Source organism: Urocampus carinirostris, chromosome 16 (assembly GCF_059441175.1).
Source record: "Urocampus carinirostris isolate Australia breed hairy pipefish chromosome 16, RoL_Ucar_1.0, whole genome shotgun sequence".
NCBI classification, from domain to species: Eukaryota; Metazoa; Chordata; class Actinopteri; order Syngnathiformes; family Syngnathidae; genus Urocampus; species Urocampus carinirostris.
This window is the reverse complement of record NC_142364.1, coordinates 19,970,083-19,996,435: the sequence shown is the minus strand read 5'-3', so window position 1 is coordinate 19,996,435 and position 26,353 is coordinate 19,970,083. Positions and strand designations below refer to the sequence as shown.

The 26,353-nt window shown below is 39.0% G+C and overlaps 1 protein-coding gene across 4 annotated transcripts in view; it reads left to right on the top strand.

Moving 5' to 3' along the window:
• The window catches only part of ptpn13 (protein tyrosine phosphatase non-receptor type 13), a 57,996-nt gene that overhangs the window by 18,935 nt on the left and 12,708 nt on the right, over positions 1-26,353 (top strand). The window contains exons 3-28 of one of the 4 annotated variants that reach the window (XM_088355873.1): positions 2,780-2,946; positions 4,537-4,602; positions 4,690-4,875; positions 6,594-6,681; positions 7,760-8,395; positions 14,631-14,723; positions 14,861-14,960; positions 16,849-17,065; positions 18,180-18,254; positions 18,314-18,482; positions 18,565-18,700; positions 18,784-18,922; positions 19,181-19,333; positions 19,457-19,639; positions 19,767-19,929; positions 19,995-20,379; positions 20,959-21,038; positions 21,116-21,166; positions 21,465-21,554; positions 21,654-21,761; positions 21,841-21,972; positions 22,051-22,481; positions 23,936-24,067; positions 24,945-25,038; positions 25,379-25,464; positions 25,548-25,722. In XM_088355873.1, coding sequence (XP_088211999.1) covers positions 2,780-2,946; positions 4,537-4,602; positions 4,690-4,875; positions 6,594-6,681; positions 7,760-8,395; positions 14,631-14,723; positions 14,861-14,960; positions 16,849-17,065; positions 18,180-18,254; positions 18,314-18,482; positions 18,565-18,700; positions 18,784-18,922; positions 19,181-19,333; positions 19,457-19,639; positions 19,767-19,929; positions 19,995-20,379; positions 20,959-21,038; positions 21,116-21,166; positions 21,465-21,554; positions 21,654-21,761; positions 21,841-21,972; positions 22,051-22,481; positions 23,936-24,067; positions 24,945-25,038; positions 25,379-25,464; positions 25,548-25,722 — 4,335 coding nt within the window. Of the gene's footprint in view, positions 1-2,779; positions 2,947-4,536; positions 4,603-4,689; positions 4,876-6,593; positions 6,682-7,759; positions 8,396-14,630; positions 14,724-14,860; positions 14,961-16,848; positions 17,066-18,179; positions 18,255-18,313; positions 18,483-18,561; positions 18,701-18,783; positions 18,923-19,180; positions 19,334-19,456; positions 19,640-19,766; positions 19,930-19,994; positions 20,380-20,958; positions 21,039-21,115; positions 21,167-21,464; positions 21,555-21,653; positions 21,762-21,840; positions 21,973-22,050; positions 22,482-23,935; positions 24,068-24,944; positions 25,039-25,378; positions 25,465-25,547; positions 25,723-26,353 lie in introns of all 4 variants that reach the window. The other 3 variants (XM_088355874.1, XM_088355872.1, XM_088355875.1) reach the window with 3 other exon arrangements.

The window sequence follows — 26,353 nt, the reverse complement described above, 5'->3', positions numbered from 1 at the left end:
TTTTTAATGTCGTTGAAATTAATGACAAATATGTCTTTTTGGTGTACTCCTTTTGTTCATAACAGTAAAATTAAACTGTAAAACATGTAAAGTAAAAACATTCCCTTATAAAGAAAATGCGATTTAGGTGCCGGCCTTCTTTTAAAAGGTAGGTATTTCTTTTTTAAGTGAGGGTTAACCATCAGTTTTTTTGGACAATTTTCTTAGTTAAATTAAGTAAATTCAATATTTTTAATATTTAATATTTGTTTAAATATTTTAATATTTTGAAACAGGAGCATTTAAAAAAAACATTTTAAATGAAAGGAATAAAGTGAGGTCATGTGTATTTGTATAGGCCTAATCACAAGGAGTCTTAAAGGGCTGCACAGATGACAAATTATTGCAAACTACAGACTTATTACACCATCCCCTGATCTAAAACCTATATGAGGGCAAGGAAAAACTCAAAAACCTCAACATGAGTAAAATGAAGAAACCTTGAGAAGGGACCGTACATGAGGTAATCCACCCTCCAGGATGACCAGGCTGCAACGGATGTAATGTGATCAAACTTTCTTGTCTAAGCCTCGCTGCAGCATTTTCTACCAGCTGCAGAGAGTAGTTCATTACAGTAAAGTCAGGGCATTTAGATGGACGAATAATCAACATTTTGGTCTTTTCAGGGTTGAGGCGCAGGAAGTTATGTGACATCAATCTTTTTATTTCAAGGAGACAGGCCTCCAAATTTAGTGGGGCAGATTCCTCCATCAGAAGATATAGTTGAGTGTCATCTGCATAGCAATGGAAACTGATCTTATACTTGCGAATAATATCATCTGACGGAAAGAATAATTTAAAACAATTAAATATTTTTCGTATTTAAACATTTTAAACTAATAACTCAACTCTATATCATGATCCCTCAGAAATAAAGAAATTTGCTGACTGATATATTAGGGCATCCTTACTTTTAAGGGAAAGTGTTCTACACAGTTCAGCTGATTGTGTTTATAATAGTGTGACTCCTGAGTGTATTTTCATAGTGTGCTAATTGCTGTTTTTTACTGCCTCTTTCAAAAGAAAATGTGGCTCATCTAAGCGTCTACCTATGTACGCATTTTGTTTTTACTACAATTGTATAGCTCTTTAGAGTTACGATTATGAACAAGTTTTGGTTATAAAGTGACAGCTCATTCTGTCTCATATATCTAATAAAATGAATGTGTATGCTTTATTCAAATCACTATTATTAACTAGCTGTGTGGCGGTTGTTTTTTGTTTACTATATGACTCACCTGCGTCCTAAAAATGACAGTCCATTCAGCGCCCATCTATTATTAATAGACATGTCTAACAATAGGCTCTACTTTTCTCACCCTGTTTGTGAACTGCAGTACTGTAGTCACAATGATTATACAAGAAATATTTTATTTGTACTAGTTAAACAAAATGTGTTTTATGATTTCAACCTCTGGCTTGGTCCACCTACCCAAAAATTTCCCTTTGCGATCAATTATTATCAATGTTTGGCAGAACAGTGATGCAGATTCTGACTTTCCCATGTGGGGTTTGTATGATTATATTTTTTCTTTAACTTTTATGCTTATTGCCACATCTTGCTGAAGTGCTTTTTAGATAATACCACCCATCTGTGTCTCATCCTCTGTTGTGGATTTGTGTGCGTGTGAGGCCGACTTTTTTGCGCATCATTTCAATTAATTGTTGTGGACATTTTTTGTTATTATATTGTTTTATTTTGGCGGCATGGCTGCTGAGTGGTTATTGTGTCTGTGGCACAGCTCTGAGATCAGGGCATCAAATCCGGGTACCAGCCTTCCTGTGCGGAGTTTGCATGTTGTCCCCATGCTTGCGTGGATTTCCTCCAGGCACTCGGGTTTCCTCCCACATTCCAAAGAACTTGCATGTCAGGTTAATTGGCCGGTCGAAATTGTCCCTAGGTTTGTTTGAGCGAGTGAGTTGACTGTTTGTGTGCCCTAGAACTGGCTGGCAACCAGTTTAGGTTGTCCCCTGCCCACTGCCCGAAGACAGCAGAGATGTACTCCAGCACCCCTGTGACCCTACTGAGGATATGCGGTGCAGATAATGGATTGAAGGATGGAAAATTGATGTTTTTTTTCCAGTGTTTGGCGCTTATTGTAGACCTTTTAACGCATGATTATTCTCTGTGTAGGCACTGTCTGCCTAAAACATTCAGTACATGACTAAACTGTCACTCAAATCTCCTCTTATCACAATTAACAGATTGTATTGTTTGAGAACAAACAGGATTCCACGCAGCTGATTCTCTCCCCGGTCATTCCATATTCCATCCCATTGGGTTTAAACAGGAAACTTGTATTTACATAGCAAATTCCAATTTTGCTAAGAAAATGTTTCAAGTTTGTTCGTGTGCTTGTTTTTTTTTCCCTAGGGTTCTCCTGGGTTTTCGTATCCTTTGAAAGAAAATAATTTTGCAGCATTGCTCAAACATTCCTTTGTATATTTTTAAAGCACCCTCTAACCGTGGGTTGGATGTGGCTTGCTCGGAAAAAGTAAATTTCTTTCAAAGACCCTTTTTCTTTGTCTATGTTTGCAGCGTTTTTATTTACTTCATCATTCATGAATTTCCTCAATCCAGGCTACAAAAGTTTTATTGCCTGTGACAAAATCTTAATGCGTTGTTTCCACAATTTACTTTATCACACCTGGTTTGTGACAGTCACCAGGATTTACTTAGTTGGATGTGTTTGGCTCCTGATATCATCTCTCATGTCAATTGCCTCTTTCCACTACTCAGATCCCTCCGCAATGGGCTTCATCATCTCCCCATGGTCTCTCCTACTCATGCCCTCAGGTAACATTTCCTTCACCGATGAGTATGTTACTCAGCAGGATCTCAGAGCCTTCACAGCCCCTGAAGTCCTGGAGGGGAGCAGCCTGCCGTCAGTGGCTGACATTGAGAAGGTAAAGAACACTATGACACGTTGTTGTCTTGTGTTTCAGCAACCAAAATTTAGAGGCCCATACAAACATTTGAGTGACCTATTTGCATGTGTTAATGTATGATTTTTAAGTATAAGTACTGCTAATGGTGTAGGAATGTACTCTGCACTCATCCAAGGCTGAACAATGAGGACCATTGTTATGGTTAACATTCAGACATTTATTTAATTTTTCTATCTAGGGACCACCGAGAGTGGGGACATGCATACCTTATGAGGCGTATCGTTCTTGTAGACAGGGCTAGACTACAATTTTTAGTTTAACCACAACTTGTCTCATGTCCAGCCATCTGGCAGAAAGATGCCAACTTTCATAGTGGACTTTACAAAGACATATGTTTGTCACATCTTTTGGAGATAAATTCAGTCTGGACAATTTTGAAATGTCAGCTCTAAGTAAGGACAGTGGCTGGCCATGACGCCTTCCCTGGGCAAAGTGTCAAAACCCCAAGGGGGGGCCAGGCCATTACTTAACCTTTGTGAGGCAGACGTCTAGATTGAGCTTTCCAGGGTGGCCAAATCATAAGATACAAAGGTCAAACTTGGGTTACCTTCAATGTCTGTTGTCCAGAAAAGAGCTCCAGGGGAGGAAGGGCCTTGGAATGGACTGTGAAGCAGTTGGAGCTAATCTTCCCCACGGGTGGTGGAGGGCTGATCTTTAGATAGAGCTGTGATAGGCTGAAGGCGCGACAAGAATTGGAAGGGGCTGCAACCAGCCACGGCTAACCAATATGGATAGAATTTACTTTTTCATGATGTCAATATGAAAACAGTTTTAGAAAAACAGTAATTATTCTTTCCCTGAGGTGAATGAGGTGTAGGCTTTATAGTTTGAACTCAAATACAAATATTTCTCCCTTGGCTGATAAATCACTGTTGTTAAGCTCTTGACTCATCCACAAGAATTCACAGTTGACTGCTTTTTGTTTTGTTTTGTTTTTCTGTAAACCCCACCTCCTTTATTTCCAAGTGTTTGCCTTCGGAAGAGGAGCTGAAAGCTTGTATAACTGCATTCCCCTTTCCAGTATAATCCCGCAGACCTCAACACCCTTTTATGCTGAGTCAGTTTTCTACGACTCGTCCTGTCTCTGGTGCACCCTAAGGCTTTATTTCATGGCTTAAATATGTAGTCATCTTGTTATTACACATTCTGTGCTGAAAGTTGAGTTTTTGATTCCAATGCACCTTCTGCTCAGCTGTTATCGAAACTCTATTTTCTTAGAAAAAGTGTGTGCGTTGATAAATGCATGCTCTGGCTGTGGGGTGTTTATTTGAATTTCTTGGCAATCGTTAAGTTATTCTTTCTTCCACCAAGATTAACATTGGGTGGAAGTACATTTTTTCAGAGAACTAAGTAACAGGAGAGAGAGTTGGGAAAAAATGTCCTCTATTTCTGTTTTAAGGATCCTGACATTTCAAAACAAAGAATACATTAACATTTTGCAGCTTTTTTCATACATTCTGGCTCAGGCCACCTGTTGGTAAAACATTCTCTATGTCTATGTCTTTATTGTCAAATGTTCTTGTTATAATACTCTCTTCTGTTGTGCAGATGCATATGTATTCTTTGGGGATGACCCTGTACTGGGGCGCAGATTACGAGATACCCCAAAGTCAGGTGAATTTAGGCAACTGGAAAACATGTGTTGAGCTTACTCCCCTGCTTGCGTCATAACATTTGCGTTTTGACTTTATGTCTTTGCAGCCCATGAAGTTGGGGGAACACCTAAACAGCCTGCTCCTCAACATGTGTGACGACGTCACAATCAGCCGAATGTCTTTGCGCACGGTGCTGGACATCTGCAGCAAACACATTCGAAATTCCACTTGTGACCCACCGTTTTCATATGTCAGGAAGCTGGTTCGCTTGGTTCTAGGTAGCCTTTCGCAGGTATGTACTTTACTAAAATAATCAGCAGTCAGATCGTCCATGTTCATATCTGCAATGAGGTTTTGTAACCTTCGGTAGACCTAATTTTATGTTATTTAAGTCACACATTGGTATAACTCAAACTAACCATAGATTCGCATTGTTTTTTATGTTGCTTTTTTTATATAAATTTAAATAGTGGTTCAACGGACAAAGTTGACATTCGAATTATTTCAATTTGTGTATATCTGGTTTGTTAACTTTGTCAGCCTGTCAGAATTAGAGGGGAATATTACTAAGTAGTACAACGGCACTTATTGTTTATCACTATCTGTGATTAGTCATGGAGACAGGTCAAGTTAGACACATCCCTTGTTACAGGAACTCAACACAGTTACTGGAAATTCTGCTTTCAAAATAAAAGCTTTGTAGGGTTATCCATTTACATTTGTAAAAGGCTTTAAACTGTCTTAACTGATTTATGGGCTGACTTGATTTTCTTTACTCATGGCGGAAAGTGAATGAAAAGTTCTCTCGGAAAAAAAAAATCGAAAGCTTTTTTTGGTTTAAATTTTATTATTGAGGTCCCTGAATGACTTATGGAATCGTTTCACTCATAGCTGCATGAATGGTATGCTTTCTATTTTCAGGCCTTTTTAGAAAATGCTCTGCTTGCTCACGGTTCATGGTTCCCTTAACCCCATGGGTTGTAACTCTTGATACTTTTCTCCACTGTTGACGGTTCTTGGCCTGTTTTGGGGTACTGGCATAGTTGGCTCCAGTCCATTCCTCAATGTTGTTGGCCCAGTTATTTTTCTGTCTGTTGTTGTCCATTGTGTAGTGTGTCTTGGGCAAGTACAGCCTGGCGGCGCCTACCCCCCTCTAGACTTTTTTTTTTTCGGGTAGGGGTTTGCTCCCCCACTTAAAATAAATAGCACTGGTTTCCATGGCTAGCAGTAACAGGGAAGCCTCTTAATCTGACCATGCGCACATCAAACACACAAAAATAACACATACTAACACCACACAAACATTCTCCATATTTACTGAACAATTGTGGCCATTAAACATATACAATTAACAATTAACGTTTTCTCTATTTACCAGAACAATTTTCTTCTCAGACTATCTTAGCAGTAGCTTAACCTATCCAGATTTTTTTTCCTGCCATTAGAAATTGCATTGTTCAGTAATAGTGTCATTTGATTTCATAAGGTGGATCTTGTCATACTCCTTTGTATTGATCGGTTGTAAAAAAAATGTCACTTCCATGTTATAATTAAAAAGTAAATCACATTAAAATAAAGGTCATTACTTATTGAAAAACTTGGTATTGCCTCCTCTTTAACACTATGGATAAATGTTTCACTATTTCAAATCTGTTTCTCAAATACAACTTTCAGTTTTATTTTCCTCGTTCCCTTTTTTTTGATTAGACACTAGATTTCTCTCTTCTGTAAAGTTTTTCTGCTCTTTGCCGACAGGCCCAGCACACATTAATTATTGGACTATGTTTTGATACATCTATTTGCAGAATGGGAAGCTAAACATTCTGCTTTACTCTGAATGGTCAAGAAGGGGTCTGAAATAACATATTTTCAGAGAAATTTGTTCAATAATTTAGAAATAACATAATTTTAGCAGTGAGTTAATACGTGATTGTTTCCACTATGATAAAGTTATGCAAAATGGACATTGATTTGGATAAAACAAGACATTAACTCCTTTTTCTGCTTCAGCTGGATGGTCTGCTGACTGACAGGGAGTCTCTTCCTGAGCGAAGTAAGGAAATCCGTGAAAGGCTGAGGGGGAAAGGCTTGCCTTCAGGTAATGTGAGCACTCATTAGTAGTGGTATAAATTGAGGTTACTTTCCTTTAGTATCTTTATTTATCTCCAAACAAAAATAGGATGAAATTAAATAAAGTGTTACATTGGGCTGTTGTATGCCTATTTTCCATGCGAACTGAGCGTAAATATTCAAGAAACATCCATAATCAGGCTTTGATTTCGGAAAGTATGACTAAATCCCTTCCGGTTGTTTTCTGAGAATATGTTTCCAGACCCACGAAAAAGTGAGAGAGTGTGCAAACATGGTTGCTATCCGGATCATGTAAGTGTGGCATGGCATTGATTAGAGATGCAAATTTTGGCCAGCTCCAAAAGCTGCTGCTCATCTGCTGTCCGTGTCCATGTTTTGGTTCTGTGAATAAAAGGCCTGCAGCCCCAGGGGTGTCTCTTTAAATTCTCTATTGTTTTCTTTCTCCGGCAGCAACTTCGCTATCTTTATATCACTCACAGTGTTGTAGACAGTTTTTTTGATTAATGATAACAGTGAACCGATTGTCTTTCTGGGCTTTTGGGCTTCCTTGTTTTTGAAATAACCACAGTTTGCAACACATCTTTAGGAAATCGCCCTCTGTTATCCTGAACAATTTATACGTGCATGGTTGGAGATGTCTATTAAAACAAACCAAAAATTAGTTACGGCTTTCCTTTGTACACTGTATATGTTTTCAAATGAGCCATATCAATAGGTGTTTATATATAGGGCAGAGACCAGATCAGTGTATGCCTATTGCCTTTCAAAGTCAGTATAGATGGACCGAAAACATTCCCTCCTAAAGACGCATGAGCTCTCTTGCTCATTAATTACAGATCGATGTGGTCAGTGAGTTCACTCAGTCGTTTTCCATCCTCAAAATCCTTTAGGAGCTTTCATTGATTGATAATTCTCCAACTCCCTTTTCCCTGGAAATAAGGCAACATTTTACTGCATTCCACTGTGAAACCCCCACTATAATCCTTTAGATTTGGTGAAATGTCTGTATTGAATATGCAAAATTGTGTGACATTCTTTTTTTTCTGTGGTTTCCAAATTTAACTTTTACTTTGATGTCATTCCAGGAAGGAGCGCAGCCCCTAGGGTGTTGGAGCGCTACCGGGCTAGGACTCAGGAACAGAGTTCTCTCAATCGGGGCCTTAGTCGTTCCATGGGCTCCCTGTCGGCCCAGGAAATCATGAGAGGGGACGAAGGGACCATCCCACAGTATTTTCACTGTGACTATCACCCCAACTCGGAATGTCCTGGCGAAATGTGCCCCGCAATCATCTCATTACAGCAGAAGCAGCACTCCTACCCCTACCTCCATCCCCTTCATCCCCAGCAAAAAGGCCGACCCGTGGAACTGGATGGCAGGTTTTTACCCTTTCACAGCGCGGACCTGCGGGCAGCACAGACCAGAAAGTCCTGGGCTTCTTCAGTAGACCTGGCGTGCATAGACCCAGAGGCCCTTCGTTTTGGAGCTTTGGAGGACGCACGACGAGGCAGCAGCGCGTTAAGCACACAAACTATCGGCAGGATTAAACCCGCATTCAACCCGTCTAGAGAAAGGGACTCTCACTACTTTGAATTTGGTGGGCTAAGGGCCCGGAATGCCCATCACCTCTCCACCACATCAGTCGGCTCTGGCCTTCCTGGGGCTTATGACCGCATCAAGGAGCGGCAGAGGAAGCTGCAGATGCTACGACAAGCTGTTGATGGTGAGTGTCTCTGTTGGTAGTCTACCGACAACACTTATCACTAAGAATGAAGAAATGACAGCGAAACCTTCCTATAAAACACAACTTTTGCCTTGATTGTTATGGACTTCTTGATTTCAAAAGTAGCAATCTCTGGAAGCTGATTTAATTTTACATCTTGAAATTTGATACATGTCATAAAGGGACCGACAAGAAAAACCTTTTGAAAACTGCAACTTTAGGTATTTTTTCTCCATATGAACACAAGGGGAGGATACACAAAGAGTTTCAGTGTAATGTCTCACTGTGAAACATTGGAACAAGGCACCAGAGCTCAGTGTTTATTTGATGTTGCAACATACTTAGGTCATTTTCATGACCTGATGTACGGATTAGTATCAATTCTGACTCAGGCTGAAATGACTGGATCAAGATCCATACTTGTTATTATTAAAAAAAAAGAGAGAGAACCCATACACCCAAACTGTGACATACAGTATAATTCACATACGCACTAATTCACTGGTATGCCCATAATAATTTCATTTCTCCACTATTGAACGATCAATTTCCTCTTTGTATTTGTACAGGCTGCTGCAAAATGTGGAAGAATGGGAATACACACATATGAATGTGTCAGTATTAATTGATACCCAAAAAATGTCTGTTTAGCATGTTCAATCTTAGATAGGGGTAAATATAAAGCTAATTTTACTTCCATATTTAATTAACATATTGGCTGAAATAGAAAATTGATAAAGGATCGGGATTGACCACCTAACACATTCCACACCATCATAATTAGTTCTTATAGGAAAGAGTTGTATGGAGCCATCCCTAATTTTTACCATTTTATTGAATATTATGTGATCCACATAAGGCAAAACAGTGATGTGGGTATTTCCATATTTAATTTCAATAGTTCATTTCCAATTTAGGCAACGTTTCTGTACTTTTATAGATAATTGTGACTAGGAGGTTGTGCTCTATTACTACCAAATACACTCCACTGTGAACTCATGGTGGATTGTGGTATTGAGGAGAGTTCTCGTTTTCATCCTAAGACTAAAATTACTGGAGGTTGAAAGCTTCACCTGTTTCGCATGTGAGATGGTGCACGTTAACACTCCGGGCTATGGCTATGATCAGGATAGTTTATTGTTGGATTGAAGATAACATCGGCAGCCCCGAACGATACCGGTTTGCTGTTGTCATAAGAACTTAAGTGACTCACTTAATAGTCCTATTATTTGTCACACCAATCTCACAATGAAGCGGAAATCTTCCATTTGAAAAAAATAAATGCAGTTTCATTCAAAGAAATATTGCAAAATACTGTCAGTCATGGAAGGGTGATCATGTCATTTTGCATTTTACTCCCCCTAAATTATACCACCTGCTGCAAAAATAACAGACAGTCAATTAATTGCTTGTTTTGGCAACAGGCTACTTCCTTAGTTACGTAGTGTAAAGTGTATGTAGTATGTAATACATTTAAGGGCTGGGTTTTGACCTGTATCTGGATTGCGAGGCATCAAAAGCATAAACAGAGTTCTTTTTTATGAGATGTTGTTTTGAATAAGAGTTCAAAAGCAATAGTACCAACTGTTTTGCACTTTGTATTGGTGATTATTCAATAAGTGAGTATTCATACGGATATCAAGCTGCAAAAATTAAAAGTAGAATGAGCGACGCAGAAAATGGATAGATGGATGGATGGACTCAACATAGTCCATTTTAGAGCGTTTGCAAAGTTTTGTGGGTCTTGCTTTTTTGTTCCCCATGTCAAAATGGTTGCTATGAATAAAAATAAGCCAGTGATGTTCTTGACTTTTGTAGAATGTCCAGTAGCCAGATGTCTAACAGATGCTATTTAGGGTGTGTTCATACGAAGGCCCCAATTGTTGTTGAACTGATGAATAGTTCTCAATGAAATAAACCATCTAAGTTTGGCCATAAAAATTAAATGTGTCATAGCATCGATGGGGAGGTGAAAATTACACCAGAGGGATGTCCATTTTTAACTCCCATGTGCACTTATTTTTGGGGTAAAGTTAGCTTGTTGAATGCAACATCGAGGTTGGTTGAGTCACTTGCACAGAGCTGTTCATATTGCTCCCTCTAATTACAGCCCTGCAAAATTATAGCCTTTCGTGCTCCGTCATACATTTAGCGCGTCCTTGTCGCTCTTGTGTATCTTTTATCATGGTCGCATATTCTTGAAAATTTATAAGACTGCACCATCGTTGCAGCCAAGGAAGTTTATGCATTGATCTGGGAAAGGCTTTTTTTCTCCTTTTTTTCTGTTTCTTGTCAACATTTAGTGTACTGAAAAGATTGTTGTGAGAGGTTTCTGCTGGTCCAGCTGGGCTGAGTCACATGTGGACAGAGAGGTCTGCTGCCCATTTGGAGATTTTATTGTTTTTCCCTTTTCATAATGACATAAACTGACTTCTTTGCGCCGGTTAGTTCTGCTCCTTGGGGTTGGCCAGCTATTTTGGGTGCACTCGAACCGCAAGAGCACCGCTGTACTTTTCTGCGTTCGTGGCTTTCTCCTCCTTCATTACCACTCTTCGAATTTCTCTATTTCTCATCCCCCCTCAGCCCCTTTTTCTTCCATTTACACAGCGTTTCAGAGTTATTATGGTCAGTCAGACAAGAAAAGTCGGACCTGTACCCACCTGACAGACTGCCAGAAAATCAAAATAAAATTATATAGCAAGGTCGGAAGAAGTAGAAGAAGCTAGATTATTTATTGAATTTTTTTCTATTTTTTGTCACATTCACAGAGGTTTTTACTCCCATAAACTCAACGTTGACTACGCACATAACGTTATGTACATTAACAATTAAATGAATTGCTCTTGCATTGGAAATTATATTCACCCAAAAAATAAATATTCAACTGGTGAATTAAAAGCTATATTATTAGTCTGGCCTTGTAGTAAATCCAACACCATTAGGGAACAAATAAAATGAGGATAAAGACAAAAAAAGCAATACTTTTTTCAGAAGATGCTTATCTCAATATAAAATTGAAGTCATTTAAAGTATCTTCAAATGTGGCCATCGCTTCAAGGATGCATCATCCAAAGATTCTTTGCAAGCCATAGATTCATCCTAGGAAAACTTTAACAAAGCATCTTGTTCGAACATCTGAAGCAAGGCATCTTATACTGTTACCTTGGTAAGGCTGACCTTACATTTCATTAGAAAAGTGATATCGATAAAATGGGAATAGGTCCCAAAGTCTAGACGGAGGTGTATCTATTGTTTAAGAAAGTACCGGGGGGTCAGAAAATCCCTATTAAAGCAATAATAGTCAATATTTGATATTCAACCTTTCCCCGGAATACCTCACTGTAGGCTCGGAACAGGTTCCGCGCAACGGTTTATATAAATTCCTTTTGGAAATGTCCAACAATTCTACACAAAAAAAAAAAATTTAGTTTACAATACATATTCACCAAAGATCCATTTCTTTTAAACAAGCTGAATTTACAGTATGTTTTGCCTCTGGTAAATAAATACCTGAGTGGTTTGAAAAAAGCTAACTATCAACCAGCACTAGCCGGCCTATATTTACAATGTCATTTGTTTTTACTCTTTTTTGAAGAATCCGTCATAAAAATGTATTTTAAGTCATCTACATTTTTTGTCCTCTCCAAAGCCAGCTTCATTTAAATTCAGTTGCACTAAAAGTCTAAACCCATCTCACAAAGGCAAAAATGCAAAAGTAGCATTTGAGTTTTAGCATGACAAACTGAGCTACTAATTGATATTGCTTCAGATTCTTGAAAATAAATCTATTGAGTTTAAATTGTTCAGGGACTTCAATTCCGAGTTTAAAAGTGTTGTGAAGTTGATATGATTAGACCCCTTAAATAATGCTTACCAACAGTGTAGCAAGATTTACCGCCCTAATACATGTGAAATGGACAAGCAAGGCTGTTTGCAATAAATGTATACGCTAGTTTACAAATTCATACAAAATATAAATAATGTTTAGGCCAGCAGAGGAAAAAGTGGCTAGAAAACGTGACTTTTCGGGGCAACCAACTTAAACTAATGAGAGAAAGTTGAGGATGGATCCAGCTGTAATATGTTTGATTCCATCTTGACTGTGGAGTGAATGGGGCTTTTGCAGGGGATGTGTTCCTTGGCTGCTTCTTCGTTCTCCTCCTCTCACTCCTCGCTCTTGTTCCTGCAGGAAAGTGATGGCGCAGCAGTGGTCAGTGCTCTCAGGTTTCACCCAGATGCAGACTGCATGGAATCTCTATGTGAACATGCGTGTGGCTCACTATGAACTAAATATGATTTGTGTGCATGCGTGTGCATGGGCATGCGTATACCTGTTTGCTTTGATCTTATAACTGCGCACACACTCCCCAATACCAGGTGCTTCCTGCAGTAGCTCCTGTTCTAAGAAAATCTGGAGCCTGTAATTGGAGTCATGTGTAGCGGATGAGGGAATTCCAAACGCTATTTGACTTTTCCGGCAGCTGGTAATTGGGCTTAGAACAGTGACTGGTCCATGTAACACAGTGATAGTGCACCATCATATAGTCTTGAGTGAAGGTACAACTTTTCAAATTATCCTAATTATTAGGTCCTTTAGTGTGCTGACTCTGAGGAAAGTTGAGAGAATTTTTGCAGTCCTGTCTCGTGTGTCTGGGAAAATTGGCAAAGAAAACCTTTGGTTATATTTGATTTTACAAGAGGGGTTGACTTTATTAATCATTAATCATGAACTTATCAATTCATTTCTCAACTCAAGCACTAAAATAAGGTAATTGCCAATGAGAAACACGGTCAACTCCACTTTCATCGCCCACTGTAATTATGTATTTACTGCAAAATAAGGGTTATCTTGCTGCTATAGAAACATAATTATCGAATATATAGAATGAGCAAAAATGCTCGCCTGTGACTGCTTGCTCCTATCTTTCCTCATATACTGTATACTTAAATAGATAGATAGATAGATAGATACTTTGTTCATCCCCGAAGGGAAATTCACATTTCCAGCAGCATCCCTGAGCTGAGAACAATCGAGAACAATCCAAAATAACACGGGAGCTGCTGGAGCAGCCCAGACCACGTTAACATCCTCATTCCTTGGCCTTTCTGTGCACCCATGGAAAAAAAACAATTCAAATGAATAAATAAATGATTTGAATGCAAAATCTAAATTATATATATATATATATATATATATATATATATATATATATATATATATATATATATATAATTCTACGCAATTTCTTGCTACATTAGTAACTTAACTGTGAGTATGGTCTGATTGATAAAATGAAGCGAGGAACATCTGGGCAGAAAATGGATTCTTCGCTTTTAAAAGAAATGATAAACCATGACAAATGGGACTGTGACAAATTTAATTTTAACATTTGGCGAAACTGTGGTGCAAGACTAGTTTGAGTGAATGTATTTGATTCACCTAAATTTGTGTGTCGCTTCCTTTTGATCCACATCTTGTTTACTTTCTTGGAAGAGGAAGCCGATTTGCATTCATAGTACAGTAGTGTTTGTGGCAGGGCTGAAATAGTCTTTCCTCTAATAGTGGTTCTATCAATCATCGACCTTTTTGGAAATGGTTGGTGGTTGGAGTAACACGTCAATAGACAGACTAATAGTAATAACCGGTAAAACTAGTAATCTACTGCAGTGATTGTTGAAGGAGTATCAGTACGGTTGAGTGACGTGTGATCACGCCAAGAATTTTAATACCAATGATTCTGCCGCTTTTGTGGAAACGTTATAATTAGTGACAATACCGACTATGTACATTTGAAGGTTGTAGTTGCAAAACAGTAAAAATTGTTGTCTTTAAGTTTTCCCGTCCTTGTTATTGAGATGACAGTACGGTTCAGAAATGTCATGCATTTAAGCTATGTGTGCCCAGAGTGATCCTGAAGAGCAGGACTTTCAAGTTCTGACAAACTCATCAGACTTCAGTTTTGTTTCACTTGCATAGGTACAGTATTTGCACCACACGTTTAGCCGGTGGGACAAGACATTGCATGACGGGCATGCATGCTTGAGAATTTTCAATGTTAACCAAAACAAGGACGAGGAACCCCAAGTTAAAACATCAACCCCAAGTGCTGTGAGCGGGGTTTTTTTTACAACACCAAGAAATCCCCCAAAAAATAATCTAGAGTGAAAAAAGCCCAACGAAAACAATAGTACAATTCCTTCATGATGCAAACTAATTACAATTTTCCTCTCATAGAACCAAGTCTCACTCACCACCGACACCACAGTGACTACAGTTCCTCCAGCGAAAGCCCCTCGGTCGCCTCTTCCGATCCTGAGTCCCGGCAAGGTAAACATTCCTGATGGTTAGCATTGAAAATCCTTTTAAATATCAATAGGCATTATTCCCAAAAAGTTTTTGCTGAAATGTATGCGTGATGCCTGGTTCAGTTTTGTAACTTACCTCCTTTCCTATGTCGTTGTCAGGGAAGAAAATTACAGAACACAGACGATTCGGCTCTCAGCTGGGGATCTCTTCAGAACACGATTCCTTGTCCCTGACCAGCCACAACATGCTGAAGAACATGTAAGATTTACTGGTATATAACTTTAAATATTCAAGTTCAGCTCCATGAACATCAGGGGAATCCTCCCTTTTCCCTACAAATAAACAGGGTAAACTTCCACCTTTTGAATCACCAACATAAGAAGACGTTGCAACGCCTCATCATTGATTTAGCAATACGGGTGCAATTTGATAATTTGCCAGTCAATAGATTGAGTCCTGCTATCTCATTGAACACAAAACTCCTTTCATATGTAGTTAGCCGGGTCATTTTAGCACGCTTGTGACAATTGATGCCCCCCGTCCCGCAAAAAATGTTTTTTCAAAGCGTGTTGGACAGAGAAAAGTTTTTTTTTAATTTGCTGTCCACCGATTTACACCTGCTGCCAACAGAACAGCTAGTGTTGCAAAACTGTCCGCAAAAGGGGAATTTCCATTAAAGGGGTCTTAAATCATTATTTCTTAATTGTATGAGTGGTTTGGGGTTAGTCCATAAATGAAACTTCTTATACAGGTGGTCATTGAGTATCATGCAAAAGAGTGATGCTTTCATGACTCCCTTGAAAAAAATTTATGTTTGTCAGAGCAAAAAAAATAAGCACACATTTTTAGACTGCCTGTATTCTGTAACGTTACTTGTTTTTCTGGAGCATAAAATATAAATTACCCACCCATCATTTGAACTTTAGTTTCTTGTCCTTAATGGGTGCTGTTGCATCAATTCCTACTTGATAGCAGTTTATGCTTGTTTACCAGCAATGTTACTGATCTGTTTTTACAGAGTTTGATGTATTCAATTTCACATTGTTTTATTACTCAATGCTGTGAACTTAAATGGTGTGTTTGTGTTAAATTAATGAGTACACTGATTACACTTTGAGTCTTTTTCATCAGTAACTGTAAAAATGTTCAGTGCTACTTAAATAATAAAAGTATTAGTAGTAATGATAACGACTATACACTAAGATTTAGCATTACTATGCACAATTGTATATTTTAATCACAGAGGCATATTTTCCCAAGGTATGTTGAAATCTAGATTGTAACGGTATGATGATCACCATTTGTTAAACCAACACCTGCATCCTCTTGCGAAATATTTTATCCACCTATACAACTACAATCCTTTAGTAGGGGTTGTAAAGTGGTGGCAGATAAGAGCACGCACACAAACTCGGCAGGTTTGCACAGCAGGGTCAGCCCTCATGCTTGGCCAGTGAGGTCATCGGTTGTAGCGTCCGCATTGAGAATCCTCTATCTCTCTAATCTGCGGGCATTACAGAGCAGAGCTGTCTGCTGCTTGCAGGAAAACAATGTTTTCAATTTGTTCATTGCTCAAATAGTTTTCCTCTTTTTTTTTTTTAAGTGCTTGACTTTTTTATACTATTTTGCTCTGCTTGTTTTGTATTCTAACATCTGTGCTATGCTTATGTTAAAATGAGTGGTCTGACTGGCAAAGGAAGAATCCTTAATGGTTTATAACTTTATTTGAAAGAAGCTGTACGGAATTTGGAACTGTATTACTCTCTGCCGCCATCTCCTGACTTAAAGTCATGATTTCAGCTTTAGTCAGCTCGTTCATGATGTGCGTGCAAGTACATGCATTTCTTAGACATGCTCAAAAAAACTTTCACCATTTTCATCCTACACTTACAAATAAAAACACGAAAAAATCGGTGGGGACGACCTCAAACAGCTGTTGAGCAGCTGCCTGGTGCCATCAAAATTACTGGATTGTCATTGTTTTTTATTTTTTTTATTTTAGCAAACGAATCAGATCCAATATATAAACCCAGACAGTGATTTATTCCTGTTATCCCTTCTTTATCGCGGTATATGGGAAACAAAACCCACTGTGATGTACAAAGATCTTCAAATTTGAATAGTTGAAATATTCTCTTCCTTGTAGGCAGTATGAAGGAGCATCTGAAGAAGGTTTGGCTGGAGCTGAGCTGCTCCTCCAAAGGCAAGAGGAGGAGGTACAGCGACTCCAGGCACACTTGGCCAACAGGTTGTCCCGAGCCAACATCTACTCGTTGGACGACTCGCTGGCTCCTCCGCGCACTTCCATGCTCAACCTCCAGGACCCGTTATACCCATCCATGATGCCCCTCCGTAAACCCAAGGTCCTCGTTCCGCTCTTGAAGCATCATTGACTAAATACAAAGTGCTGAGTAAATCACAGTTGCTTCTAGTCATCGTTGCAGCTATGCGTCACATTTTAGGTGAAGTCTTAATTGCACCACTAATGAATTAATCTGTCATTTAGGAACTAAATAACCACATTGTTGGCAGCAAAACCATCACAATGACTTCACGTTTTAGTTTCCGGTGAATTAGAAGACAGGGTTTGTTTTTGTTACCTACACATCACTGTAATCCTGATACTAAACATTATCAACCGTAATAGAGTTCTATTCATTTACTAATATGCTGTATTTATTGCACTGTATAGCGCACCCCCAAGATGTTTTTCTTTTGTACACATAAGGCACATGAAATTGAGACTACAGTAAGAGCCATTGTGTTTAAATCTTGTATAACCATTGGGCTCTTTATGCACTTACAGCATATAAATCTCTAAATGTTGTTTACAACGGGAATCGAACCCATATCGTGGCGGTGACGGCACAGACACTTCACCACAAACCAAAAATGTTATGTGCATGTTCGTTAAAGCTTTTATAGTATTTTTTTTCTTATAGTATTTTGTTGAAAGTCTTTCTCTTTTTGTTTCTGTCTTTTGCAACATTATTGATGCACAGTTATAAAAGTAGTGAAACTGTTTAACCTATCACAATGCACTATGCAACTCTGTTTCTGGCACCACGTGTAAAATACTCTTATAATGAGATAAGCTCTAATACCCTTTTGTATGTCTGTAACACTGGAGGTCTGGTGGAGAAGTGTTTGTGCCCTCGCCGCCACAACATGTATTTGAATCCCATTCCATACAATGTACTGCGATTTGGGCCAGTGATGATAGTCAAATACGGAAGTAAATTGTAAAACCCCTGACCTATTACTACTTTATGCATTTCCAATCTCATCCATCGTATTCTGCGGTACTAAAGGTGCTCCGGTTTACAAGGCAAACTTTAAAATCTGGTCAATTTAGGGTTTTTAGGTACACCTTATAGTCCGGAAATTACGGTATATGAAAAAAAAAAAAAGGGAAATTGTGTGTCATTGTCTTAGTTCTGTGTGTTGTCTTTTAAACTCTGCTTTTCAACTCAACAGCTGTTCCATGGGCCAGAGTTTGTGAAGATGGCCAGTGAGCCCACCATCACCGTTAATGTGCCTTCTTCCATAATGGTGAGTATGGACGTTTATGCTGTTCTTTTAAAGAGACACTTCATAGCTGTTTGTCATAGAAGCGGAAAGGAGAAGAGGTTCACAGGAAGGTGAGCGTGGTGCTGCTGAACGGCCAGAAGCTAGAGCTGAGCTGTGACGTCAAGGCCATATGTAAAGATGCCCTGGATATGGTGATAGCCCACGTCGGCCTGGTAGAACGCCATCTCTTCGGCCTTGCTTACCTCACAGGTAATAAACTTTTTTTCATACTGCTGGAAAACAAAAGCAGCAATTATCCAACATTGGCTGTAATTTTTTTGAATCCCAGCAGAAAACGAGTTTTTCTTCGTTAATCCTGATGTCAAGATCTCAAAAGTGGCTCCCGAGGCTTGGAAGAAAAAATCAGACGTAACTTTTAACCTTTTCCTACGCATCAAGTTTTTCGTTGATGACATCAATTTAATTCAGTAAGTTTGTTTTTTCTTCTAGTCTTATTTTGATTCAATTTTAAAGAAATCCTACAATAATATTTTCTTTTCTTGGATTACAGGCATGCAATGACCAAACATCAGTACTATCTACAGCTGAGAAAGGATATCCTGGATGAGAGGATGCGTTGTGACATGGAAAATGCCATATTGTTAGCCTCCATTGGGTTACAGGCAGAGTATGGTGACTACCAACCTGAGGTATGCGGTACTGTACGTCACAGATTATTCAGTTTGGGTTAGGACCAAAGCAGTTAAAGAGCAACAAAGTCCGAAATTAGGTTAGTGCTAATCCACAAAGCCCAAGGGTTAGAAACATATGGTTAGGGGGTTGGATTAGAACCAAATGGCCTTTGCAAAAACATTTACTTTATGACTTTGTAAGGTTGTATTGGTTCAAAATAGTTCATATTCAATTTTTACTTAAAAAAAATGAATGTAGTAATTTCTGGGTGACAGCTCCATGGGAAGACGTACTTCCGAGCTGAACACTACATCCCTGTTTCGGTGTTGGACAAAATAGACCAGACGACTATAAAAGAAGAGCTGCCAAAACTTCACATGAAATACTACGGCACATCTGAGTCTGAGGCAGAATTGGAATTCCTCAAGGTCAGTTAATGGCAAAACTATATAAGTGGTACATTATAATACTATAAAAACAAAAGGGTCCATGATAATTGCTACCTTCTCATTTGTATTGCTCTATTTTGTGTATTTTTTCTCTTACAAAAGGTGACCCAAAGGCTTACTGAATATGGAGTGCATTTTCATCGTGTGCTCCCCGAAAAAAGGTCGCAGACAGGCATCATGTTGGGCGTTTACTCCAAAGGGGTTGTCATCTTTGAGGTCCTGAATGGTAATCGAACCCTGGTGCTTAGGTTCCCCTGGAGGGATGCAAAGAAAACTTTGTTCACAGTGAGCGCTTATTTTTTATCAGTGTAACCCTCGTCAATTTGAGCAAAGGGTTTTAGTTTTAACTTTTGTTCTCTAAATATAACCTGACCCACTTGCTCCTAAACTGTAATCTTTGCGTATTATACAGAGAAAAAAGATTTGCCTTCAAAATAACTCTGATGGAATCAAGCACGTGTTCCAGACTGACAGTACCACCACCTGTCAATATCTGCTCCAGCTGTGTTCCGATCACCACAAGTTTCACCAGCAGATGAGGGCTCACCAAAATAGCCAGGAGATTCAAGACATGGGTAAGAAGAAGATGACATTTTCTGTTTGAATAAACTGTACAGTATAATATGTTATTTTTTTGTAGCGAACAATCCCCTGACTGGCTTGCAGTATTCCACGGATCGTCAAGGAGCTGTCAGCAGAGCATTAAGCTCGGGGAGCCTAGCTCCTGCTCTGTCGACACATTCCAACCCAGAACACCTGAAGAGGATCTCCTACTCTGAGGCGGCACTCAACAAGGCACTTTCCGCTTCAGTCTTAACCCAGGACCATCTTCACTTTCCGGGATTCCATCCAGTCAATGTGCAACCTCATCCCCGAGCCATGAGCCGCTCACTTCACAACCTCGGGCAGGCCCTGGAGGCCCCTGAGAAGAACATTTTGGAACCATATCATGGGGAACTGGCTGGCATAATCTCAGGCCAACGTGCCAGTTCCGACACAGACTCGCTCTCGCACCAGACCAATACGTGAGTATCTGTTAAGCTTTTCTTTTTTTTGCACTGGGGATAGCAAAACAAGAATCAGACAAGGTAAATCCTAGACGCTAAATACAGCCTAATTAAGATTTCAACTATTCTTGCCTTGGTCTCTGTATTTTACCTTATTTTACTTTGTTTTTTTTTTTTATGTTATCTACCTATTTAAAGACCTTTCTTTGCAGTGTTGTCATACTAAATGTTGGTTGTGCCTTAAACTTGTACCTTTTTCCTATGAGTGGAAGGTTTTGAAGTTTCCACTTTGTAAAATCTTCCAAAGTTACAAAACTGCAATTAACACACCAAAGTTATAGTTGGTTCCAGTGTGAGAATTTTGCCCATGTATAACAGTAGTAGACTCCATTTGCAATATCTAATTTGCTTTAGACTTCTGGGCGTTGGCTTTGTAAAAGCTGCATTGGTTCCACTAGCATTGTGTGGATAACATCTCACATGCACGCTAAATATTATATACTATCTTTAAAACTATGAGTAATGATTTGCTTTTATAATCCTGGCCGACTTTTGAAAAACAGATAATTCTGAGTATTTTGACATTTCTCAAAACAGACAATCCTGGAGTCACTATGAGTCCAAAAGAGAATCTGACTCCTCTTCCATAGAAGATGCAGGCCAGGCTTATGTGATGGGCAAGTGACCATGAAGTTATGTTATTTGTATCCTGATTTTAAAGGTATTTTAAAAAACCTTTTTTTTGTCTTTTAAGGTGTCAGCATCCACAGCTCTTCTGGACTACCCTCCACCCCAACCTCTAACGGTATGCTTTATATTCTGTCCATATTTAGATCAAAAACACCTGTATTCATTAGAGTTTTGCAATTCCAGTGAAAAAAAACGACACATTTTCTTTCAAACATCAAAAAATAAATGACTTTGATTATTTGAATTGTATGGAACCATAGCATCATTAAACAAAGGGTAATTACGATGAGCATGTGTTGTGACTGTTAATTGAGACTGATATACGGTCTTTCAAAGTTATGTTTATCTTTTTTCACTATCAGTGCCTCATATACACGCAAACAAGGCAATTAATTTTGTTTTGATTTGTATAGGTTCCTTGAAGAAAAAAATCAACGCTTTACCATCTCCAGAAAGACAAATCACCAGTGTAACACTAAAGAAAGATGTGAAACATGGCCTGGGTAAAGCCTCTTTTTTTTTTTTTCCTTCTTTGCTTTTTTTATTTTTTTTTTTATTTTGCCCCTCACATGTTTTTTTATGTGTGCTGACATCACACATAGGATTTCAGGTGATGAGTGAAGAGAACTCTAGTCTCACAGAAACGGGAACAGTCATCAGCTCTTTAAGGCCCGGGGGTCCTGCTGATGTAAATGGTGTCCTCAAACCCGGTAGGCATTTCTCCCAACCTAAAAAAATTCCATTATTGTAGTTTATGTTTTATCATACTACCTACCTGTGTTGTCGCAGGAGATCGTCTTATCTCTGTCAATGACTTGAACCTGGAAGGTCTCTCTCACGCCGCCACTATTGAAGTGCTCCAAAATGCTGCGGATGATGTCACGCTGGTAGTTTCGCAGCCAAAAGACAGACTTTACAAAGGTACTTTTCAGTTGTGTGGCCTAAGGTCATCAACAGCCTATGTATTTGACTAATGTACATCATTTGTTATTTTTACAGAGTCGTCATCTGGTTCTTCTCCATCCAAAAGCATGCCTATTCTGGCAGCACTGAAGTCTGCTCAGCATGAACTGGAGCCTCCTTCAACAAATAACACAACATTGAGACCCAGCCCTCCTGATGAACGGCATTCACCTTCACCTAACATGCGAGCCCGGCTTAGTTCTCAACCCTCTCAAGACATGTTGAGTAACATCCCAGTCCTCATCATGCCCACTTCGAGCCAAGTCCAGCAGTGCCTAGAAAGGGCATCTACAACACTTGAATCCCAAAATTTGTCCTTGGATCCTCCGCCGCCGGCGTTACCTCCCAAAACCCGAAAGACAAAACTCTTACAGGCTCCCAAGCTCTCGGAGTACTCGAGTGGCGGGGATTCCGATGTTGACGAGGAAAGTGTCCCCACAAACCAGGAGAAACTAATGGTCAATAAGGTACTTTTGCCATTTGGTTATCAGCGCCTGGCAAGGCATTGCCATAACAGTCAATTGTTGAATGAATTAACTGCTTTTTCATTCCATTTTAGCAAATGTAACGGTGATTAACCCTCCTAGTTTACAATTTTAAGAAGCACAACATAACCAAACATGTTTTCCATATCCACTTAAGATGCAAAACTCAACTAATGGTGCACTCTAAAAACACTTGGGTCTAGATCAGGCATGTCCAAAGTCTGGCCCTGCAGCCAGTTTCTGTCCGTGATGAAATTTGGCATTCTGTGAGATTTTTTTGCCCTCCCCATTTCCAACATGGTGACTGTGAATAAAAAAGGAAAGTTGACTGTTAGGGCCGTCGCTTCCAGGACGCATGGAAATTGCAGTATTTTTTTCACCAAAATCAGAATCAACTGTGTTTGCCTAAATTGCCGAGAAACGAACGCTTGTGAAAAGGTGAAGCAAGTGGAAGCTTGTCTATTGGCACAGCAGCGCTTTTTCACAAGAACCTGCGAGTCAAATGAAAATTCTGCAAAGGCGAGCTACGAGGTCGCGACGCTGATCGCCATGCAAACTTTTTATGGAGGTTGAATTTTTGAAAACTTTTCAAAGAATGCCAGGCTGAATAGTCAGCCCTCACACATTTTCATCTTACAGAGTCAAGTTGAGTTAAGTCACATTTATTTGTATAGTCCATAATATCAAAATGTCTCAAAGGACTGCACAGGCCACAGTTACACTATCCACTGTTTTGGAACCAACATGCGGGCATGAAAAACCAAAAACGGAAAATAAGAAACTTTGAGAAGGGACCTTGCTAGAGGTAATCCCCATTCCAGCATGATCAGGCTGTTTTAAAAAAAATAACAAAAGTTGGGCAAGAAAAGAGAAAAGTACACAATGTTGGCCCGTATATTCTTGACCCAAGTGTTTTTTTTAATGGTTGTTGTCTTTTTTAATCAACTGATTTCAGCGGGTAGACTAAATTGCTTAAATCACATCATTGGTGCACATTTATTTTTTGGAAGGACAAATTAAGGAATACTCATGATAGACAAACCACATCTAGAGTATTTGCTCACAACTACGGGTCGTTACTATTCTTGTAACCCATTATTCATACTTTATGGATTCTGCAGCTTTTGGCTTGTGGCTTTTTCTAATTCTAGTCTTTTATGTTTCGCTGAATCAAAATAGGTTGCGTGGCTTCAACACTGAATCTGATTCCACACTCCTAATTCCTTTTCTGGCTGTGCTAACAAATTAACTGTTATTTATAACCAGCACTTTTCATTGCATTTGAAATGTGAATGCTAGGTTGTTTAATGACACTTGCATGTATTGTGATTAATGCCACCCCACTCCCTCATCCAAACAAGCAAAGCTTTTCCTTCTGCATGTCTCAGCTTGTGCTAATCCACCGTCATGCCCTCTTGTCCCTCTTGTCTTTGCAGGACTACCACAAAGAACATTTAAACAGTAATGCCTCAGGTGTCAGTAGCCTCCAGCCCGGAGAGTTATTTGACATTGAGCTGTCGAAAAAAGACAGCAGCCTGGGCATAAGTGTCACGGTACTGTTCGGCAAGGTTTTCACAATCTCTTTCTTAAGCCCCCGTTTTCCCTTCCCTTCCCTCCCTCCCACCAATGGTAATTGATGGTGTTCTTTGCCGGGTTTCGACTTGCTTCCCTCTAGGTATATCTGGTCCAATCTGGAAGCACATTTTGGGAATCCTGACTGTCAGTCCTCCTGCATCCTATATTATTTTTATTACTGCATAACAGATTTTTTTATTGGAGCATTGCAGTAAATATAGTGACAGAGTGAACGTAATAATATTCTATTCAAAATAAACATTATACAATTCCTTTATTAAGTTGTAGCTCGGTAGAAATTATGAAAACGGTCTATTAGTAGTAAGTAGCACCACACACCACATTTAACAATGCAGGATCATTAAGTGTTAAAGAAATACGGAATCTGCCTTTTTTTAACTAAAAAATATCCTCAAATAATTTTCTCTTCACGATCATTTGACCTGCTGTATGCTTAGCAAACAATCCCTCCCCTCCAATGAATGGTAGCTCATGTTATTGTAACTGGTACAGTTCAGTATTCTGTGCACAGTTTTAGTTAGAAATTTTAATTGGCAGATGTCATTTAGGTCATAGCGAGTTTTAAACTCAATCCTAAATTATTTCCTCGCGCAACTCGTTCTTGTTTTCTTTTGTATTGACTTGCAGAAAATGCATAGAAATTTGTACATGTAATACACTTTTTAAAGTGAAAAAGATTAGTTTATTGTTTGATCGAAAAACAAAAAAAATATTTGAAACTTCTTCTTAAATATAATGATACCTTATTAGTATCTCGTAGAACAATCATTCCACACACCCATCAAACCCCAACAACAATATAACCAGAATCTCTTAGACTTTGTCTTAACTATATTGTCATTTCCATAGGGGGGAGTGAACACGACTATTGAACATGGCGGCGTTTATGTCAAGGCCATAATTCCCAAAGGAGCTGCAGAGCTTGATGGAAGGATACAACAAGGTATATGCAGATATTGGTAGATTAAAGTAATAATTACAATTATTGAACCTGATCAGCGGCAGGATAAACACTTATTAGCATGTTGATATTTTGTGGTTCTGTTCAGAATTTAAACCTTCTTGTGTCATGTTCTTGAATGGATTTCTTCACCATCACCCAAATTTCCCAATAATGCATTTTTGAAATAATTGTGGTTGGCTAGCGATGAGTCAGGGGTGTACCTGGCCTTGCAATCAAGATGAATTGGACAGGCATTAACTCATTTTTGTTACTTATACGGATAGACGGAATAAGTCCAGTCATATTTGTAAACACCCTACATTTTGGTTGGATTTTTCAGGTGACCGCGTTGTAGCCGTTAACGGAAAGTCCCTGGAAGGTGCATCCCACCAGCAGGCTGTCGAAGCTCTCAGAGACACAGGGCAGGTTAGTGACAATAAGCCCTCTCTTCGTTTTAACTTCTTCAAATGAATACGCACAAATGTCCCTGTTTTTTTTAATCTGATTAGACTGTCAATTTGTTGCTGGAGAGGGGTCTCCCATCCACGGAAAGGATACAAGCGCCCGTCACTCCTCAACACACACCACTTCACTCGAGCAACAGCAGCTTTCGAGAACTGAGCAAAGTTAAAGGAAGGCCACGGGAGCTCAAGGACAAACTGGAGTACAGTTTTCTTACACCAGGTAAATTAGTTCACTCTTACAGATATTGCCTAAAATAGAATGGAGCCGTAAACACTGTTCCGGGATGTTGGTCGACCCTTCAGTTTTAGTTTGAAATTATTTTGATTATATTCCTTTATTAATATTCCTTTTCATATATGCAATTAAATGGCCTTTTAAAAGATTGGATTCGGCTGCTTGGAGTGGTCGGTGTTCAGAAGCTCTGGTACCCAATTTGGCTGCTTAGAGGGCGTTGAAGATACCTCAAAAGCAGACCACACAAAAGCAGATGTTAATCGATTTTGTTGGTATTTATTGGGGGTGCCTTGATACGAAAACGATTTAAAGGCACTCGTGGAGGCTTAAAGTATATCTTTGTAAATTTTCACAAAAATCTGTTCATCTGTTTCGGAGCCTATAAATCATACAAACACACACGGGATTTATAAAAAAGTTCAGATAAATTAGAAATGTGTTATCGACATTTTTTAAGCTATTGACAATGTTTTTGTAGAAACATTTTTTTTCGATATTATTCATTTTTATGTACTGTTTCTTGAAGCATTTTATTCGAATTGTTTGTTATTGTTTCTTGTTTGATTTTGTTTGATTATTTGCATTGTCATTACAACTTGAAAACAAAAAAATATTT